Source organism: Hippocampus comes, unplaced genomic scaffold (genome assembly GCF_001891065.2).
Source record: "Hippocampus comes isolate QL1 unplaced genomic scaffold, H_comes_QL1_v1.1 scaffold193, whole genome shotgun sequence".
NCBI classification, from domain to species: domain Eukaryota; kingdom Metazoa; phylum Chordata; class Actinopteri; order Syngnathiformes; family Syngnathidae; genus Hippocampus; species Hippocampus comes.
Window position 1 is genome coordinate 330,458 of NW_017805503.1, and position 22,229 is coordinate 352,686.

The 22,229-nt window shown below is 44.7% G+C and overlaps 1 protein-coding gene and 1 long non-coding RNA gene across 2 annotated transcripts; one reads left to right on the forward strand and one right to left on the reverse strand.

Moving 5' to 3' along the window:
- Positions 1-358: 358 nt before the first annotated feature.
- On the reverse strand, positions 359-9,575 carry LOC109520267 (uncharacterized). Its single transcript, XR_002169139.1, has 3 exons — positions 9,081-9,575; positions 7,452-7,551; positions 359-1,026 (listed from the first exon to the last, which is right to left on the reverse strand). It is a non-coding gene; the product is annotated as an uncharacterized LOC109520267 (long non-coding RNA).
- pvalb6 (parvalbumin 6) lies at positions 752-22,019 on the forward strand. The gene is made up of 5 exons (XM_019877382.1): positions 752-980; positions 20,933-21,007; positions 21,122-21,254; positions 21,354-21,463; positions 21,836-22,019. The coding sequence occupies exons 2-5, from the start codon at positions 20,947-20,949 to the stop codon at positions 21,859-21,861; spliced, it is 330 nt and encodes a 109-aa protein (XP_019732941.1). The 5' UTR covers positions 752-980; positions 20,933-20,946; the 3' UTR covers positions 21,862-22,019.
- The last annotated feature ends 210 nt before the right edge of the window (positions 22,020-22,229 follow it).

Sequence of the window (22,229 nt, forward strand, 5' to 3'; positions counted from 1 at the left end):
CCTGAAGCCGTTTTTCATGGCTGCACATTTTCTGCGCATTCGGCCTTAGAAAGTCATTGGAAATGTCAAACGTGGCCGAGGAGAGTGGAGCAAGGGAAGAATAAAAAAAAATAAAATAAAATAAAAACACCCTTGGGTCGCATGCACATCAACTTAAAGACCGAAAGGAAAAAAGATGGCTCAGTGGATTTTCATCATATCGTGATTCATTTCTATCCTTCTTTCTTGACTTTTAACATTCCCGAGTACATCATCTTTTCCTTTGCTCTCCATCATTTCAGTCTTTTTACACCACACAGATCAATGGATTTGGATCCGGACTATCTTTAGCCTTCCCCACCTTTTCCTGCCCTTTTTCTTTTTTGCTCCCTCGGCGCTGTGAGTTATTGCTCCAATGTGGATACATTGAAACACATTATTGGATTACAGTGTGATTGAATGGACAGCTTCGTCTCCAGAGACGGGATACGTCTGATGAGTTTCATTTATATTTTTGGCCAGGAGGGTTCCACTTGTTAAACCTTTTTAACAAACCATTTTTATGCCTTTTTTTTTACCTTTTCTTTCTCTTCCTCTCTCTCGTCTTTCGCGCTCATCCCTTTCCTGCCTTTCACCATTTCTTCTCCTCTCTTCCTTCATCCACCTCTCTCCTCCTCCTGTTCAACATCACACAATGTCCTCCTATCCCAACCCAGCGCTCCCTCCCTCCACTCCTTCCATCCCCCTTTATCTCTCCCTCCCTCTCCTCTTTTTTTCCCCTTCATCTCACCTCCAGCCAGCCTCCTCCTCCTCTTCCTCCTCCGAGAGCGCACAGCATCCACTTTCTCGTTCTACCTCTCTTCAGCGGTCTCACGGTCTCTTTCTCCCGCTCTCCGTCCTCCACTTTGGCTCGCCCCATCGGCAGCTTTGCAGGCTCGCTGCTCTCCCTTCCAACTGCCGAGGACTCGGAGGCGCTCGGGACTAAGTCTCTGTCGTTGCAGGTAAGTGTGACTGTTGATCGTGGAGTGGTTTTTGGGGGCAGGCGGGCTGAACAAAAGAGAGAAAGAAAAAGTCCAGGAACGGGCGAAAGATACGGTGAATGAGATTGGCGTGGCTCTGGCAAAGTAGAGAAGAGTGTTGAAAAAGATTTCAAAGACGAGCAGTGTACACAATAGGAATGGCGATGAGGTGATGAATTCGCCATAAAGTCCAAATTAAAGTATGTCACCACTAATGGGAGTCAAAAGCAATTCAACAAGTCACTTCATAAAATAATTAGGACACCAAAATCAAATAGACGGCCCGTAGCAAAACATATACACTACAACATAGAATTACAAGATCATGATTCCAATTGACATTCTTCAAACTGAGCCCAAAATCCCATTCACAAACCGGAGCTGAAAACTGGCGATGGTGATTGGTGCTCTGAAAGCTGTGAGTCACTCTGTGTGTGTGTGTGTGTGTGTGTGTCAGAGAGGGGAAATCTATTACATTCCTTAACGAGTGCCGATGAGTCTTCAGAGAACATTTTTTTTTGTACACTACTTATGCATTACATGACCTGCGGTGCACATTGGGTTGATGATGATGATGATGATGATGATGATAAATAATGAGCTAGTGGCACATTTTGGTCAATATAACAATGTATGTGATGATTTGGCATCAGATATACGCTTTTTGCCTCCTCAAATCTTTCTCACGAGTTGCATCTGTCAATGTTGCGCTACATTGTCGTATTCGTCAGCCAGTCCTCACACCAAAACTGCCCTTCAGGCTGAACAGCTGTGTCCTGAAGGGCAAAGAGACTTAAGATATGTTCTCAGGTGGATTATAATGACTAACCAGAGAGAGGATGAGAGTGATGCACAGGCTTTGGTTGAAAGTCGCAATAGATTTAGCAATGGAAAAAAATGTGTGGATTTACAGTGAAGTTATTTCTAATGCTTTGTGGTGCAAAAATTGCGATTAAAAAAACAAACAAACATGAATTGATTTCACCCCTGTGCTTCCATCAATTCCTCTAAAATAGCATTTTACCACCTACGCCACAACTTAGACCTGCTTTATTATGATCCAAGAAGTTATATCATGTAATTGATTATTTAAATTACTATATTTAATATGGGAAGTTTGGAATTTCAAACAAATCAGTGCATCTTGGTTTATGGAACATTTAATATGCAGTTAGTAAATATGCGACTTTTCATAAGAATGATTGGATAGTTCTGATAATCATATACCACATCAAAGCAGCTGTTGCTCATGTCCGAAGAGATCCCAACACATCACTGCCTCACCCATAACCATCCCCGCACTATTTTTGCCTACCCCGCCCTCAACCCCATCCTTCCTTGCCTGATCAACGTCTGTGAAACTAAAGCTTATCGCCATTTCCCCATTAGATAGCAGTCAGGTGGAATAGATGCGAACATATCCACACTTGATTTCCTGGGGAATTCTATAATTTAACAAGCTCCGTGGAGTGTGAAATGTCACGTGTGATATAAGGCTCCTGGAGGTTCGGTGGGGGCTGACTTGGTGACAGGAAGACATGAAGAGGGACAGAATGTGGAACAGTGCCGTGCAGGTGCGACCGCCGCTGTTCTCGCTGTCTCTGGGGTGTTGAGACCAAAGTCGACTTGAAATTTGACCTGTGTCAGCGGTCCAGGTGTTTAGGTTTCCACCGAAGTTATTTTGACTATATGTGCCGGGCCTGATCCAATTAAAGGCTCTGACTGACAGCAGAGAGCTGACAGGGGGGCGTGTTGCCGGATTGTGATTTGACATTGGACCTGTCACATGTTTGCCCCTGACATCACTTTTCTATTTCATACGTGATTACATTGCAGGACCATGTTGTGAATGGACGCTGGGCCGAGGGCAAACGCAATGACAATGCAAATTGGGAAGAATGCGCTGAGATGAGGACTTGATTTTGACGCCCGCGATGCTCTCGTGCTAATTCATTCAACTTTATGCGCGACGCTAGCTACACGTTAATATGTTCATATCACCAGGATCCATCATTAAAATAAGCCAATACAAGGGTGCATCTTTGCTAGCTTCCTGCTAGCAAAGATGTCAGCGTGTCATCGTGTGATGCAAAGAAGTTCCAGCACAATTTCAACAGCCTTAAAAAGACAAGCAACATGATGATCAGCACCTCTCTCAGTGGGATCCCGTGTAATCGACTACGCTGCAGCAACCTCCGTCATAAACATTGTTTCATCAATTCCTATTTCGCAGTACCAATTAAAAGTGAGTACAAATCTTCATCGGAGTACTTCCCTTTTGAAATTATTATTAGTAGTAGTATTTTTTTGCAGTTAATGAAACATTCCTCAGTACCGAGTAGATTTGCCACGAAAGTCAGCAGTCATGGAAGTGAATTAATGAGGTGAGCGGTCCCTGAGCAGAAATGTGACATGGCATTTTTCTCTCGTATAACAACCTGATCTTTCCTCATTGCATTCGCTTTGACTTGTGAGCATATTTGTGAGCCATTTTGGCTGAATAATTAAAACAGCGTTCGCAACCACGGAACGGAGGTCGCCCCGTGAGAATTTGCATTTGCGCTGATTTTGGCATGAAAAGTGCAATTAACCTCGCGTTGGGGGCACTCGTTAAAGGACGTTAATTAAAACGAGATGATAAGAGAATAAAAGTGGGAGACAATTTTTTTTTTTTTTTTTTTTGCTGAGGCGACAGAGACCGAATTTGGCAGATGCCGCTGTCTTATAATTGCATTCGGGGGCTTTGCTCTCGCTTTTTGGGGTGAACAGCTGGTCACAAACAGAAATGGACAGTCACGATAAACTGCCCATCTCCAACTGTGACACAACTGGCAGACACGGGATCATTTTACACTCAAACCGGCCTCAGCATTGACATTTTGCTCTAGGTGGTCTTTGCCAAGGTCGAAGACGGCTATTGTCTATGGCAGACGGCACGTGGAAACGCTTCGACAGGCTCGCTGATATGCAGCTTCATCAGTGAAACAAAAAAATGTGCCTGACATGACCTGTTTGGGCCTTGTAAGTGTGTGTGTGTGTGTGTGTGTGTGTGTGTGTGTGTGTGTGTGTGTGTGTGTGTGTGTGTGTGTGTTGGAACAACAAGTCATTGTCAGCCGCAAATGAGGAATTATGAGCGGGATGCAATGACATATCTAGAAATATCTGCCGCTGCTGTTTGGCCAATGTTTTGGAAAAATCATGTGATGGGGGAGGCCGAATGTTTTCAGCTGGACTTGTCAAGTGATATGGATTGGAATGTGAGGTCTCAGGTGGTCTTACCAAATTGCACCAGCTGCATTGTTTCATTTCTTTGCCTTACAGGTGCAATATATATCCAGCAGATGGCGCTATTTTTTAATTCTAAATTGGGCATTTCATATTGAACAGGGAGTGGAGTCGGTGCCTAGTTTGCCAATTAAAATGACACGTGACAGTTTTGTTCTTTGCTCAACAGCAGTAATTGCCAACCACTGACACAAGAGCTCATCAGGCTTGCCGAGGCGAATTATCTAATTTCAATTGGCTTGACAATTATTTACTCCAAATATTTGACTGTCTTTGCTCAATTATCTATGCCAGTGACGTATAGTGACAAGCAGAACGATTAAATGGCCTTTCATTGGATGGCACATAATGAACCCAAGGATCAATTTTTTGGTGACATTTTTTGATTAGTGGTGCGCAGTGAGACTTTTCCCCATGTAAAGTAAAAAAAAAAGTGCCATGGCTCAATAAAAATGTCGCAAAAATGGTCCATAGGTTCATACTGAGTCGTGACAAGCAGCAACTAGCCTCGCACCGTGTGATGTGACATGAAAAGGAAATCCATGAGGTCAATACTACGTCTGTTCGCTACTGTCTGCTTGCTAACCAATCTATCACAATTGTATTCTTGCGAGTCCATCTTTTTTTTGCAGTGTCACATGTCAACAAAAACATAAAGAAACTTCCGACGGTATCCAAACCAACCACTTTCTGTCCTTGAGGCAGTACTTGCGTTTCGGCGATTCTGGAAGCGGCTTCCAAAAAAACGGCAGCGACAAAGGGTCCAAAAGTTGTTGCTAACTTTAGAGTGTCACCTAAAGGTTAGCCGAGCACAAAGAGACTCAACTGGTTTCTAATTAGAAAAGCCACGACCTCTTAAATGAGATCATTAGCAAAGCCATGGTCAGGTGGGAACGGTGTGCGAGTGAAAATGGATTGAGACTTTTCTTAATTTAGAGCCTGCTCCCTTTTTTTTTTAAAGGAAAGAAAAATTAAAGAAGATGACGACGTGACCTATTTTGTTAAGGCCACTCGAATCCATCACTTGGGGAAAGAGTCATTTTATTTTTAGAGTTACATTATGTTTTCATGCTAAAAAGCATCAATCAGAGGTTAAGCGGTTAGTTGGCCACTAAATACAAATCGGCATTGGCAGGTCTGACTCTGCATATTCTTTCACTGCAGGTGATATAAAAGCATAATTAGCAGACGATTATAAATAGTATTCAACTTTAAAAGGGGTCATTAAAAAATAAACCGGTACTTCGGGTCGTGCAATAAATGCATATGGCAACGGGGGAATAGCATCATATTAGGCAGCAATGCATTTCCCTTTACAATCTGGAAAGAGTAAGTACATCAAAGTCATAGGAATTGGCAAAAGGAAAGCGTGCGCCCTCCTCGCACTGAAAACTGTCAACTGTCAATCGCAACTGCATAATCATCATCAACCGACAGCGTGAATGACAGCAAATCGCAAGAGCGTAAACGTGGACCGAGCAATTCCCATCCGTCCTCCCGCCGGCTTCGTAATTTCGACCACATCCGGCCCCTCGTGCCCGCGCGGCGTCGTCCTTTCTCCGCTTTCATCTGACCTTCATTCCTGAACACTTCATTTTATTTAATCCATAATCCATACCGAATCAAGCGGCACCTCTCAGAATTGCCAGCTCATCGACTCGCCGCTGCTGATCAAAGCCTGGGAGAAAGTCCGCTCGTCAAAGATGAAAGTTAAACGGAAGTTTTCACCTGTCACATCCCTGGTCGGGAACCCAACACGATCAAAGTATCGCATTTTGCAATTGTTCTCCATACACACCACGTGCTCCAGAACGTGTACATAGGGCACGGTTGCATTTTTGTTAAGTATTGATGGGCGCAATAATAGCAACGTGCTAGTTGTGGTATGGAAGTGGGGGAAGGCCCCACTCAAGGCCCCTGATACCAAATCCCCGGCCGACACCGATACCGTTATACGGCTACTCTGAAGTGACTTTGTGCGTGTGTAGACGCACGCCTCTATTCACTGCTTACCCCCGAGCGTTAACTCGCTTCCGGTGTCTGCGTCTTTTGTAGCTCGATGAATGGGCACATATCTAAGTGAATGTGACTATGGTGTTCCTGACCCCCTTGCCGCCGCCCACTTTCCATCCTCTTTCCCTCGCTTTTGTAAGAAGGCGGCTCGCCGCCAGCAGGCCCCGGGCCAGTCCTGAGCGCCGGCGAGGCTCACACTGAACATGGGAGTGTGTCGTGTACTCCCACCCCAGTCGGAGTGCGTGTCTTTGCGTGAGAGCTTTGAAGAGTGCGCCGCCACGGCTCTAACTGCTTTGTGCTGCAAGGTCAGCGCTGGTAGACCAGGGGCGCGCGCGCGCTCATACATTTACGGACGCTGGCAGCGCTGCGGGAGACGGGTGCGGAGAGGGTGTCAACTGCTGCTGCTGACCAGGCAGCACTGGTGGGGTCAGAGATACGAGGCACTACGAGGGGGGGCTGGGGGGGGGGGGCTCTGCTCAGTCATGCGGCTACAGACGCACATGAGCAAACAGCATAGCACTATAAATGTTAATGGAGTAAAGTGTACATTGGAGTCACGGTAAGTAGACACTTGCGATCCGACTGCTTGTCTGCGTACATGCAGGCACTCGCAAACAATCATTCGTCAACGCATGCGGTACTTGTGCAATGGTGCACGAAATTGTCGGGATGAGAATGGCACACAATAGAGCGCTGAGGTCCAACGTGGTGGAACAGTTGTTAAAAGTTAAACGGCGCTGCGGGGTTCCATCGTGGATGTTTTTTTTTTTTTTTTAAAGTGAAAAAGTTGTGATGTGTTTCATGCCGGTTGATCTGCCTGTCTGAAAGTGAGCGAGTTTGTTTCCATCCATTGTTTGTTCTATTAACAACACAAAAGCCCCAAATCAATAAGGAAATACTCCATCAACATTTTAGCGAGATTACAGAAGAATTTCTATCCGCACACATTTCACACCTCCGTAAAACACGGAGCGGTGCACTTATTTCCTGTAAGTATCAAATGAATGACTATGACAATATTTACACAGTGCCCCCCAACTGTGTCTCTTATTGAATGCATGCTGTGCGATCCATCTGTGAGTATACATTAAGCTTTGAATTGAGGATGGGCTTCAATACTAAAAACCCCTCTTGGGGATTAAAGTGCAGACTTACCTCTGCCAAGGTGGTTCTGTAGGTCAGCATGGGTTGGTTTGTTTGAATGCAACTTCCTGCCTACAAAGTTTTTTTGACTTCTTCCTCCAATGATGCCAGCCTATTTGGATGAAAAGACACACATATATTAGTGAAAAAAAAAAGACATTTTTGTAATCGTTACTTGCTGAAAGGCTCTCTTGAGCTGGTTAAACAACGGGGCACGTTCCATGCCACGAGTAGCCTATATTTTGCTGTTCGCTATGTCTGTTGTTTACACAATTGACCTCAATGACTCCGTTTTCAAAAGCCTCTTAATGTCAAGAGTCCTAAACCTTCTAAACTGTGACTTTAACACCCCCCCCACCCACCCCCTTCCTTTCCTTTCCTCTCCTATTCAATACCTCGTCCCAGACGTGGTCCAGAATACAAAGTGTTTTTCTTTCTTTCTTTATTTGGGTAGGCGCTAATGCGGGAGGCCTGATGGGCGAATGTTGTCCGCCAAGTAGAAAGGGACGCCGTAATAAGGTGATGAAGCCGCTCCATTCACCAAAAGACAAGAGGACAAAGAAGCCGAAATATGTCGAGAAATGGAGAGTGCACGGCGGCATGGTGAATGAGACAATTGTGGAGAGGAAAAGACAAATGGAAAAAAAAAAAGGACAGATAAATCATGAAATAAATAAATAAATAAATGTTATTTTGCTTCATCTTCTTTTGAAAAGACTCACGGGGGGATTTAATTAGAACACGTGATGCCTTTTTTGCTAGAAACAACCGAGGTGGAAAGTAGCTGATTTGGACCCAAAAATAGAATAAATTAAATCAAACAATATTTACAATGACATAATACATAAAGAAAGAGAATTCTCAACGTCTACGCTGGCTTAACGTAAATGGTTAAACAAATACGGCACTCGATACAGACTTTGGGGGACATTTAAGTCAATTTGTCGAATTACCTGAATGTCGACTTCACGCGCATGACACCATTTAAATGGACATTTTTTGAGTGAGTTTTTTTTTTTTTCTCCACCAGCAAATATATTACCCCGCAAGCCTAACTGGACTCCATCACTGAGGGGAGGTGTGTGTGTGTGGGGGGGGGGATCAAACAAGGCCCTTGCATCACACTGGGAGGCAGAGAGGCATGACGAAGACTGCAGCATTTTCAAATGAGGGAGCGTGCACACACACTTAAACACACATTCTGCACTGCAGTTTAAAAGGATCATCCGGGCTTGGGATGGTCCATTTTTCTCTAACAAGCTCAAGTTATGGATGTTTTTAATCAGGAAAATTTGATTATCTTGCTTTTTCAATTTGTTTTAGAGAAATCAGTACACGAACCTCAAAGCTCCCCTTTCTAGTCAGCAAAATAGCAAAACAGCCACCACCTCCTCTTATTCTCATGTCTTGGTGGGAGTCACGGGAGGAAGCGGACAACATTCGTCCATTCAAAATCGTTGCGGGTTTATTGCTAGTAAGATTGAAAAACGGCGATCAATCGGCACCAAAATTGATGTGGCATTTGCTTTTACATGATCAGTCCCCAAGATATGAACACAATGCGTTCTGAGAGGCCTTTCGTAAGCTAAACTGTTCACAATATATATTAAATTTAAATCTATCAGGGTTAGCTTGACTTACTTTTTTTCCAAGCACACCACAGGCGGTACGCCCTCCACCGCTTATCCAGAAATGAGGTGACACGCTCGTCTGGAGGGTCGGCAATCATTTCTGGAAGTCAGGCGCACAGTGTTGTCCAAAGTCTGTCCATCCATTCATTTTCTGCCCGATTTTTCAAAGTCCAACTTTGACATTTTGCCAGGCTTACCTCTAGGGCAGGTCCCGCGGCCGCATATCCCAAATTGCTGCTCTTGAAACGGCCACTTGCACCGCGACGCAGAGCTGCTTTTCTAGGCGTACAGAATTATTGTTTGCCCCGCTACGGCGACATGAACAGTGCGCAATCGTAATGCGGCGGAGCGCTCCCTGAGAGTTTGTGTTGGTAATATTTTTACATACAGAACTATTATATGAGTGCCAGTGTTCAGCAAAATCAAGTGCCGGAGTAGGCAGGAGTCATGTGCAGCATTCTGGACCAACTGGAGATGCTTCATGGAGGATTGGCTGACTCCAAAGTAAAGTCAGTGCATGCCAGTAATCCAGCCGAGACGTGACGAAGGTATGAATTACTGTTTCAAAGTGCTCTTGAGGAAGGAGAGGCTTTACTTTAGTCAGCTGCCGAAGATGAAAGAAGCTGGATTTCACAACGGCACCAATTTGCCGGTCTAATTTACAATCGCTATCCAATTTACGACCCAAGTTTGAGACTGTTGGCATAATGCTCACTTTCTTCAGTTTTTAAGAGTTGTGATTTGAACACACTGACATGTCAACTTCAAAGTTGGCTTAGTTTGCTTATTTTCTTGACGAGGTTGAGAATTATTGCATTAAGATCGGATTGCCTAAAACCATCCCAAGCAGTCCATCCTCGCATGCCGAGTGAATTGTTTGCGCTGTGAGCTGCATCATGTGCACTGTAAGGGTGCATCCACGCGATATTTTTTAGCCTTATTGTTTGGGAGTATTTTGGCAGAGAACGGGCCTCGGGGCTGCCTTTGTCTTGCCAAGTGAAGAACTAAAACACAAGAAGCGGCCCGCCCGCTGATCGCGGGGAAGAGGTCAAAGTCAAGCGCATCATTTCGATGACAGCAATTCTGTTGATGCAGCAAAGTGCAAAGAACACTGCAGACGAGCGGGGACACCCTTTTGCAGTCATCACTTGCTGGGCTTGGCTCGGATCACATTCAACTGCACTTGCTCAGCGATGCTAGGTGGAAGCTAGCCTTGCACATTGATACAGCATTCCCCGCGCACAGCACATTCTAAACTTGGGTGTCCTTTTTGCTCACCAGTCGGCACCTTGTGTGCTGCGTAATGCGCCCAAAGTGATTTCAGAGGTCATCCAGAAGGTCATTGGTTATACAGTTAATGCATTCAAATGTAGTTTCCAAGGGTGCGCTACACTAATCACACAGGGTGCTTTCAAGTTTTTGAGCTTTTTTTTTTTTTTTTCTTAATGAAAAACTATGATCCCCTTCCAGTGGCAGCACAGTGCAGAGGATTCAAACCGTTTGTCGGGCTTTCCTGTTTCCTGTATGCCCGTTGGACATAAGCATGGGAAGACAATTGGTGAAGTGAATGCCATTCTCTTATTATAAACATTGTAAGCCTCATCAATTCTCGGGGCGGAATTAGGATGGCCTAACACCTTGAAAACAATTCATGCGGACGTCTGAGGAGCGCTTAATGTGAATGTAATCATTTGGAGGGAGACGGAAGAAGAGTGCGGGGAAGTGCAGCCAGCGAAGAAAAGTGATGGCTCCAAGTGCGAATTTGAATATCTGCGAGTGCGCCCACCGCAAATTTCAATGCCGGTAGCCAAGTGGACTTTATATGTCGTCTACTGCGCGAGACCTCGGATTCATTGCAGATGGATCACGCTACTGTCTGACAAAGTGGCCACAGATCAGCCTTGGCCCACCAAACATGACAGATTGTTTCCCTGGTAAGAGAGAGAACAAAAAAATAAAAAATAAAATAAAAAACGGAGTTGGTTGGAGGCTTAACTATATGTCTCTGTGTCCTCCTGCGGTCATCATTCAATACGCTGCTCCTGGGCTAGAAGAGGCTGTCTGCTTCTGCCAAATGATCCCTTTGGAGGGCGGAGGGGAGCCGCAATGAACAGAGGAAGATAAGAGAGGGTAGAAAAAAAAAAGAGAAAAAAAAAACACTGAATCAAGGATTTAGAGGCGAGAGGATGGGGGATCCAAAATGTGCCAGGGTGAGGGCATTGATGAGATCACACAAATGTGATTCGCGGACAATAAATGAGTGTGTGGGAAATGAATGGATGGAGAGCCGCGGATGGGGAAGACTGCGAGACAAAGAGCGAGGTGATTTTTTTTGGGGGGGAAGGGGTAGATGGATGCAGAGGCAGCGAGATAGATGAGGGTGTTAATTTGGGCGGCGAGGGGGAGCTTCAGCGGGACGGAGGCGAGCTCTGCCAACCAAATTGGGTGAAAAGGAATTACAAAGAGAAACAATTACAAACAACGGAGACGGGGCGAGAGGATGATGACGAACTGTGATTAAAAGAGGGACAAAACAAGGCCCTTACAATTCCAAACATCCTCACATACTGGACATCAATAAGTGTGATGAGACACCGCTTATCACCATAAACTGGGTTATGATTCCATTTTTTTTTTTATTTTTTAACCAAATGTAGATGAAGCTGTGTCAATTTAACGCGGAGGGCGTCTTGAGATGCAAAGACAACCTCGGCCATACAGACTGAGGTCCGATTTTGTCTCATCGCACCTGAACGGAGAGTGGCAAGCTGACAAAATGAAGAAGGAAAACTAAGAGAAATCAAGATATGCCTTTTTTATTTCTTGGCAAAGAAAAGAGGAAACATAGTTATCACCTTGACACAGGAAGAAGCGATGCAAGGGAGGTCGGGGGGGGGGCATAAAAAAAAAGAGAGAAGATGAGATGATGCGGAAGAAAGGAATGAAGGAGGACGAAACGAGAAAATGAATGAGGCAAAGGAAAAGAAGTGCTCGCACGAGAGCGCGCTTCCATCTGTCAGAAAGCAAATTGAAAATTCCTGCTCATATCGGAAAGGCAGCCCTCTGGCTTGTTTGTTGTTTGACCACAAACATGTTGTCTCTCCTGTCGCGTGGAAAAGTGTCCTTTTGGGAATTGAGCATTACTTCTATCTAAAATGAGCCACCAGAGCTGTGATGACAAAAAAAATGGACCGGAAGCCTGAATTGAATGCGAATCGCATACGGATCACCATATAGACTTAGCATGTTCTTCCGAGCAACTCTGGTTCCCGACCATATCCCCCCCAAAACGGGCTCATTTTCGACTCTGGATTGTTCATCAACCGGATCGGTTGTTTGTCAGATACGCTACGATGTGCTGACTGATGATGTAGTTGTTGATAGCAGGTTCCGCTCCTTAGGGAAGACTTTCAACATGACGTTGGAATGTGGAAGGGAAGTGGACGTTCATTGTTTTTAAATGGATTTATTTTTAAATTAGATATCATCCCATTCTCATTAGCATCAATCTATCTCTCCCGTCACTATTCTTCCCCGCTCACTTCGTCCTCTCCGCCATCACTTGCCTATTCCAATTTCCATCCATGTCTCTCTCTCTCTCTCTCTCGCGCCCCTCCCCGCCTCTTCCTTCTCTATGTCCATCAAATCACCTGCTTCAACCGTCACCTCCGATTCCACATCAGGACCTTTTCATGGCTACGCTCTCGCCAAAAACATCGACAAGCCTTGTGTGTGCTTCAGTCGCTCCCCCTTCAGTCCCCCCCCACCCACAAGTGCAAAATTCACAACATGCGTTTCATCTAGGAAGCAACGAATACATTTCCATGGTCATCCGCTTCTGTGCCTTTCTGTGACTTTTCCAGTCTCTCTGTAGCGACCCGGTGATGACACTCTGTGACATTCTAAGTTCAGTGGCCACATTTCTGTTTGAAGCCTCGCAATGGGACGTGATGTCAAAAATGTGACCGGCATGATTATACGGACCGTTTCAACACCAATCGAACTGAACCAGGAAACATTTTGCTCCGTTCGGTTGTCAAAGTCCAACTGTGAATTTTTGCCATGGAGTCACGTGTTCGAGAACAGAGCGTTGCGCAATTACGGTACCAGTGAATTAGCGCGGGTCGCGTGTACTGCCCATGCGTAAGTGCGCAGAGGGATGACCGGGTTAAAGCCTCAGCCCGGAGCCGACAGAGCCGCATTAACACGGCACACTTCTATCCAAACTAAGCCAAGCGTGAGAGCATGAAACAGAAAGCAATGAAGTGAAATTAAAAGCCAGCGGTGGTTAGATGCTTGCCTGAAAGGAGCCCTGACTACATCCTCGGCCTCTTCATGAAAACTAGCTGCAATGCTAGTTTTTACATGAATTTCTTTTTTTTTTTTTTTTTTTTGCACCCAGTATAGTATTTTACATACTTTAATAATGGAGTCAGTATGTTTCCACCCAGGGGGGTGCCATAACGGTGACTAGAAGTTCAACCATTATTGATTAACCATTATCCAACTAATTTTCTGACGGGTGTTACGGGCAGACCCCATCATTAAATCGTAATCAATTTACCTCTGTGCATTTTCTGCACTGCAAATTTGAAATCATGTGCTGTTTTGGAATCCGAGGCCTTCGGACTACAGAACAGAAAGCTGTTCTCCCAAAGATGCGTTTTCTGCAAGAGATCATGAATGATGCTACACTTTTTTTTTTTTTTTTTTAGTCTTGTCCCGAAAAACTATTCTAACGTCACCGCCACTTGTGAGCAAACGCAGTCGGATTCCAAGGCGGCTCCTTTCTTTCTTACTTCCACGTTTGCTTTGAGTTCATTTTAGCAGTCCGCACGGATGCACTGGAGGTCCCCTTGAGCCCTCGCTAACGCAATCACGGCCTGCCGCAGTCACAAGTGTGCACCTAATAAGAGCTAACAAGTCATGTCAGCGCGGGACATTAGCAGCAAGGGGAACGATGCGCGCCAAATTCAAGCGCATGAACCCGACTTGATGATAGCCGCCCTCGTGTCAAACAGCACCAACCGTCCCGATGTGACACACATTGGCACATTGCAAAAAAAAACAAAAAACGTCGCAGTCACATCAATGTAGATTTCTCCCAATTTAGCAGGACAGGCTTTATATTGCACGTTACATTGTACAAGTGCACCCGTCCAACACTTGGATGACAGAATCATGTCATGTATTGCCATAAACTCATCTCATCACAATAGATTGATCCAAATACAAAGTTTTGGAGGTTGGGGGTGGTGGGGGGGTGTCCAAGCTCAAAAGCACCCAAATCTTGCATGTGAAACCGATTTTAAAATGCCAGTCCATGTCTCTGATTAGTTATGCATTCCACAAGGTGCATCAGACTTCACTCAAGTGGTTCAGACCACAATGTTTTTTAAAAAGAGAACCTAAAAAAAAAAATGTTAACAATGAGGAAACAGAAAAACCAACAGTTACTTTTGCGCTGGGAAAAACATTACCTTCCAAAGCAAGTTTTCGTTTACAGCTGCAACCTTGCAAGCTCATGGGGAAAAAAAAAAAAAAAAAAAAAAAACCATCGAACAGTCAGAAGTGCTGATTTTGGCTCAATATGCCCTAATTCACAGGACCACAAAGCAATTGGGCGTCCCAAAGTCAAATACGGATTTGATTGAGGATTTTAATCTACTCCCTGAGAATGCTCGTGATTGGCTTGCTGATAACTCCAATTCGCAGCAGCTTTGTTTTTTTGTTTTTTTTTTTTTTTTTTTGGAGTGGGAGGGAGCGTTTGATTTACGTCCTACAGTTCACTGGTAGAGCCCCGAGTCAAAATGAGATAAGCACACAGAGGTGCCGAAGAAAAATATTATCTGAGTGCTCACCGAACACATTATAAAAAAAAACAAAAAAAACTGACACCTCTGAAAGTGATTAAATAAAAGCAAATATGATTATCATTTCTGCGGGGCGGCTGCTCGTTGTATCCGTCTATTAAATTGTTAAAGCAGAGCACACATTCGCAAGCCTTATTTCATTTTAATTTAATCTAATTGATGATATCCGCCGTTCCTTTCGGCTTTGCACACAAACGAGAATCCTTCCCCCCGGCTGAGTCCCGGAATAAAGTGGAAATTACATCGAGTTGGAATACAGCGGGCGCACGGTGCGCCGGTTAATATGTGTTAATGAAGCAATCAATAATCTGAAAAATAAACTGTGTGCACAAAGGGCAAAATTTGCAGGACCGGAGTGCAACAAGGTGCGCTCTGATTTTAATTTGTTATTGCGCTAATGCATTGCGTCTTGTTTGAGGTCATAACTTGAAAAGTTAACGTGGAAAGCCTCCACATTTTCCTCACTTGGCCGTGCACCACCTTTAGATCAGTATACTCCGACGTGTGCAAATACAGACCCGAACTAGTCAATAGGTGGAAATTAGTAGACAGGTCTTACTGTTTATCCCTGCTCGTTGGTGTGACTAAAAATAGCCGCCCGGCGATGAATTGTTTGACCGCAACGCAGGCCCCAGCAGACAAACGTGCACACGTTTTCTGCGACTGTTTGCGGATCTCGCATTAGTATGCCAATCAGCCTCCGAAAGAACAGCCATATTCATTTGGAACAACCTGCGCGGGAGTCCCACAAGTAATCACATCACGCATAACCTTTACAATGATGGAGACGGCGACATAATCAGACAACGTGAAGCGGGAGGGACGGCTGGGGGCTCAAATTAGGATGTTGTTTAGCGACAAAGCGATTGCGCTGATTAAGTATGTGATGTTGTCATTGATGTGGAAATAGAAAGAGGCCATGAAAGGCGTCCTCTTGTCTTTAGAGCCCCTCCCCCGATAGTTTCCCTTTGTACGACGAGAGTCTCCCAAGCTTTGAGCGAGGACCACACCTCATTGCTTATGTAGATTTGCCAGCATAGCGGCCTTATTTTCCCTCAATTTCTCCTTGTCGTCCCTTCTCTCCCCCGCGCCTCATCTCGCATTCCGCGGCGGAATCCGACGTTGACCTCGGTGCCTCGAACCACGTCGGCGGCCTCATCGCTCCCTTTCTACTTCCCTCCCTCGACGTCAACTCCCTCCGCTTTTAATCTCTTCTCTGTCATTTCTTTTTTAATATTCCGTCTTTCATTATCGTCATCCCAGGATTACCTGTCAGCGCTTCATCCGGCTGTCGCCTTGTCAGGAGGCTGCGAGAGGCACGCCTCTGGTGGCCTTTTTGCCGCTCTGATGAGATGGCGCCGGCGTTTCATTTGGACAAATGTGCCAATAAAATGGTCGGACATTTGAAAGAACATCTTAACTCGAGGTACCAGATGGCAGAGGGACGGGCGGAGCGATAACAGGATGATATGGTTTCAAATATTTCACAGTCAATTGATCCAGATGGACAATGCACAGGAGGGGGCCAATGTTTTGAACACGCCGCACAAGTCAGGACCATTCTGCATCAAACGAGTTCATTCTTTTCTCGCCGAATGTGCAAAAAGCACCTGCAAATATTGCGGAAACACAATTTACATCCTACCATGTGTTAGCGGAAATGCAACTACTGGTAAGTCGCGTGAAAATGTTTGAATTTGCAGACTCATAATAATGGCCGTCCTGTGCTCCAAAATTCAAAACAAACACCCGAAAGCTCTTTCACTTTCGAGTCCTGAATGTTCTTGCGGAATGTCGAGATTGGAGTGCATACAGATTCCTTCCTGTCAATCAAATGTGTTTACAACCTTTATGCATCTGCGCACACAGTCACCTTTAAGCCTTTTTATTGGTCTTTTGAGCAAAAGGTCAGTTGAAAAATCTGATGTTAGTACTATAAAGTCCTTGCATCTTTGGAGTAAAGTGGCCTTCAAAGTACAGATTGCCCTTTCGTTGTACTCGTCCACAAATCAAAACTGTTTCCACCAGACTGAATTAATGACACTTTTCAACGGAATGACCGCCACTTTTTTTTTTTTTCTAACAAATCAGCTTACCACATACAAAGTCTACCCAAAGCAATCAAAAGACTTGTTCAAATTATGTGGAGAGAATTTCAGCAAAAACAACGGCACGTTTTGCATGCTTTACAACAGCGCTTCATCGTACAAAGAGTGCAAGGACGAGACTGGCCTGCCAGCAGTCCAGACCTATCTCCGACTGAAAATGGGCGGCGCATTATGAAGTGTGAAATATGACAATGGAGGCTCAAAACTGTTGAGAAGATTAGTAAATCATTATATTGTGTTTTGACAAAATATTTGTTTTACGCAACATCCCAACTTCATTAGAATCGGGTTTTGTCCTTCCACACTTCAAAAGCTGAAGAAAACGTGAGAGGAGAAGGCAACTTTCTTGGTCGAATTTTGGACATGGACTGACTCTAAAGTGAAACCAGAGGTGGAGAAGTGAAAAGAAATGCTAAAGCTGCGTTTGTTGCTAAGGCTGAACAGCTTTCACTATCCAAACAATACATATTAAGTTAATTAGTGGCAATAAATTGCAAAAGCGGTGTGATAAGCGCTATTTCTGATGGATGGGCGCAACAGAGAAAGCAAGCCGACGGGATTTAATATGTCACCGGAGATGCGAAACGCTTTGAAGCAACGGTTAAATGAAAAGAGAAAGCTTCAATTAAAAGTGTAAAGAAATGAGACAGACAAAGGTCTTTGAAAGGGGGAGCGGTGGTCGGGTGGTGGTGTGTGTTTAATCATCTCAGAGGGAGATATTAGAGGACGGAGAGGTCCCTTGGGTGGGCGGGGGGAGAAAATGAGGTGAAGAAATCGAATAGCTGCAAGGAGGAAGGGGGAGGAAGGGCAAAACAAGGATGGGCATCACAAAACAAGACTGGCTGATGAGAGCAGTGCCAACATTTGATGATCATTAATAGCGATGTTTAATTAGCCTGGTTGGAGACACAAAAATCACACAATGAGGCTGAGCCACATCGGTGACCACACCCTCAAGGGTGCGGAACGAGCAAATTCCTGAAATCCCTGAATGCTTTGCTTTCGTCTGCTCATCGCGCTGTGTTATATTTTCATGCCGTATCAAATCCAAAGAATTTTTGGGGGGACCACATTTGAAATCTGGCCGCTGACATTTCATGAAAGTAAATCGGGTCATCAAAATAAAGGAGCAAGGCCGGTCGGCGTTTAACTTCCTGAACTGGCTCCTCCATAGAATGAGATCAAATTTAGATACAGAGACATCATCTCGACCAGGTAATTACTTTCCGATAGCAACCGTTTGTTTGCAAAATGAGAAGCAGTGGTGTCCCGGGGCTTACTTGTGATTTATTTCAAGGTCACATTTTAATTACACCTAATGAGATTGACTGCGCTGGAACAGCTGTGCTCCGGGCTAAGCAAACTTGCTCACCAAAAATGCTGAAGGACTCAAACTTGTTGATTCGCCCGTCAGAATCCATCTCTGAATTTATGAACGAAGGCAGGTTTAATCAATAAAAAGTAGATGGAAATGAAAATGTGACATGCGCGTGCGCATGCATTCCGCCATGAATATTCACGGACGGAAGAATACTTCGCTAATTATGAAGTTAATGAGACAGACACCCATAACGAAATATTTATGACTTTTCACGGGGGCTTACAAGCGGCGATTCAAATCATCTGCATCTTTAATTTGTTTGCTAATATTACATGCAAATACGTCAAGTGGTCTCGGCACTCGCTTTGCTTTCATTATGTCGGCTTTGCAAATGAATCTCATGAATGTGCATCTTTACAACACTGCAAACCATACGAGTAGCAGAACGTGTGTCACGCGGGAGGACTACGCGGTTAGCGCTCGGGATAAACGTTTTTAATACCGTGCTGCTATTTATTGCGAGGTCCACTACATGCACCTGTTTGTTTGATTGCGTTTGCCAAATTGAGTTTCATTCGCAGTTTTGAGTCGAGAATCATTTTCACCGATTTCCTTGAAAAAAGATGCCAGCAATGTGATTTGATGACGCAATGTTGGATTTTAGACGGTGATCTATCTCCGACGATACGGCCCAGATTCATATATCTATGCAATCACGTGTGTCAAAATATCCAGAAGTTACAACACATCAGAGATAAAATGCATATGTGGAGTTACAGAGAAAAAAAAAGTACTGAACAGACGCGTCGGTGCCAAGAGGAGAGTGCGCGGCTAAGCTATCCTGCACTGTAAGTGCCAGAGGTTTAGACAGAGGACAGCCGTGATAAGAGCCACCAAGCCCACAGGCCACTGCACTGCTTTTAAACAATCCACTCACTTCTATTGTTGGTGTTTTTCCTTGTAGTCTCTCTCTCTACCTGCGCTATTAGCATCCGTAGCAATTACTGTTAGCTTTCATTGCATTTGATCGAGTCATTTGAGGATCGATTATGCAGATGTTGTGCAATTCCGAGGGACTTCAATAAATTATCTCGCAGGCACAAGGAAATAATAGCCTGCTGTATTTCTTTAGATTCTACAAAGACGCATCCAGGGGCCTCCTCGGCTCCCAATAGAAAACGTATTTGGGACTCATGGTTAACACATTATTTCAAATGTCAGTACATATAAATGCAAACCTCGTTTGGTGGCGTGCAAAGACGCTCAACAGCTGGCCCATAATGCGTCTTTGTGCAGTCGGGCTGACTGTAAATAAATAATTGACTTGACCCGCTTCCGCCGACAGCTCAGCGGCTGACGTTCTCTCACCGAGTCAATCTTACCCTCTTCATTTCAGAGTGAATTGTTTGTTTCACCATCCCCTAGACACCTTTCTGCTATAGGTCACAAACAGAGGCTCCGCTGGTAATAATAAAAGATTGAACGTGTGGCCGCACAAGTTAAGTACTGTTCGCTATTGATCCAAGCGCGGAGGGCTGCGTCACTGAAGCGGACAACAGCGCAGGGCTCAACAAGCTCAAATATCAGCCGCAGTGATAAAAATGGAAGAAGACCAACAAAGCACGGCAAATGGGGGTCACCTTCATAATCCGAGCGTTGAGAAGATCTCGCGTTGGGCAAATGCTACTCTTCGCCGTGGAAAAAAAATGATCTAATCTCGACTGTGTGTTTTAATTGCGTAAAAATGGGATTCCACTTGACCTCCAATCACAAAGTGACCCTTAAAAAGAAGCTATGAGGGAAAAGGCACACGTTTGGTTTATATATGAAACCAAACTGTGTTTTGGTGCAAACAGTTAGAAGAGGGTACGCCGACATGTGCAATTGTATTATCTCAATTGTGTGTGTGTGTGTGTGTGTGTGTGTGTGTGTGTGTGTGTGTGTGTGTGTTTTATTTATTTTTTTTTGCTTGAGTTAAAATAATTTTTGTGATTTCTCTCTTTTTTTTTTGTATATCACAAAATTCTTAATTCGAACAGGGGTGTGCAGACTTTTTGTAGCCATTGAATGAACGAGGCTTTCATGTTATCAGAACTGGTATGGCGAAGTCTCATTAGGTATTTCAGAGACAGCTGAAGACTCAGATGGTCTGTTTAATCCCCGCTGACTTGGCCTGCGGCCCTCCTGCCCTGCTTTCATCTGCAGCAGCTCGATGAAAAAACACACAAATAAAATGCCATGCTCATATATAAGGTGCTGGCCGCCATCTGTCCTTCTTCCCTTGACTGCTTCATTCGACGTGATATTTTCCTGTTTTGACTTGATAGACTACAACCCCAAAAGCATCCCCTGCCTTGGTTGCATTCATCTCGATTCATCCCTCATTTCATCGCTTCACTCATCACCGCTCATCTCACACGCGCCGGTTTCCTGCTCCGTTCCAACGGCATCACGGGTGTCATTCCGTACAACAATGTGCACCCTTGTTCCTTCGCGGCATCGATTTTAACCCAGTGCCCTCTTCCGTCGCCTCCTTTGTCCCTTTCTCTTTTCCCAACAGCCAACATAGCCACAATGGCAATGAACAGCATCCTCAACGCTGACAACATCAAGAAAGCACTCGATGCATTTGCAGGTAAATCACAGCAAACCCCGCAAAAACAAAACAAAACAAAACGAACAGTGGTCCACATCTTACAAGTTCTTCAACTTGCAAGCCGTGGTTTGTTGACTGTGCTTGTGTGTTCAGTGGCCGACTCTTTTGACCATAAGAGTTTTTTTGACATGATCGGCCTGAAGAACAAGTCTCCCGACGATGTGAAGAAGGTCTTCACGGTGCTGGACGCCGACAACAGTGGCTATATTGAAGAGGAGGAGCTCAAGTAAGACGACGTAGAACATGCCAACTAAAGAGTACCAAAAATGAAGCCTGATTTTTCGGTCCGCCGCCAATATAAACACGCGCGTTCTTATCTGGTCAGATTCGTCCTGAAGGGCTTTGCCAAAGATGGCAGGGACCTGACGGATAAGGAAACCAAAATATTTTTACACGCAGCTGACAAGGATGGAGACGGCAAGATTGGAGTTGAAGGTAAACCACGTTTGACGACAAATTAGATGGATTGGGGGGTGTCGTTAGGGCACACAAAAACACGATGCCACAAACGCAATGGAGCTTCACAACACCATCTGTCTTAAGAGACACGACTCAACCGTGGTGTTGTTTGGATTTTGAAGGGAGGTGTGGGGGGGGTAATTCTAGCTAGATATAATCGAAGTAGAAATCATCAAAATGATTGTACATGTTTACAAATAAAGTTTTACACCCTTCATATTAAGATTCCACTCAGTCAGAAGTAAGAAAGTATCACACAGTTTTAGATATGACTGTCGCAATGGCACGTTGCGAAAAAAGACACTGAATACTCCACCCCACCCACACCCCCACCCACTTCTCTTTCAGAGTTTATCGCCCTTGTGAAAGAATAGGCACCTGTGAAGATTGAATTGACCCGAAAAGACCTCCTGACCATCGCCGCATCCTAACCCTATGGCCTCCATCCTTTTGACTGCACAATAAACCTCCAACACCCAAACACACACGGGCACGCGTCCACACATGCACACACACACACACACACACACACCCACACCCACACCCGCACACGCACACTCACACACTTCTGTGATGCCCCACAGCCACGTGCATTCAATCCATCTTCTCCTTTTTCCACCAACTATTCTTGTTTGCGCTTATGTAGAGAGAATAAAAACACGCCCGCAGGACTAGACCTTGCATTATAAAGCAAAGTAGATATGTGAAGAGATAACAAGCGAGACCTATTTTCCCCTCTGTG

Coding starts and splice junctions, on each gene's coding strand:
- pvalb6 (XM_019877382.1), top strand. CDS start 20,947: ATGGCAATGAACAGCATCCTCAACGCTGACAACATCAAGAAAGCACTC. Junction 21,255..21,353: donor ATTGAAGAGGAGGAGCTCAA/GTAAGACGACGT, acceptor TTATCTGGTCAG/ATTCGTCCTGAAGGGCTTTG. Junction 21,464..21,835: donor CGGCAAGATTGGAGTTGAAG/GTAAACCACGTT, acceptor CTTCTCTTTCAG/AGTTTATCGCCCTTGTGAAA.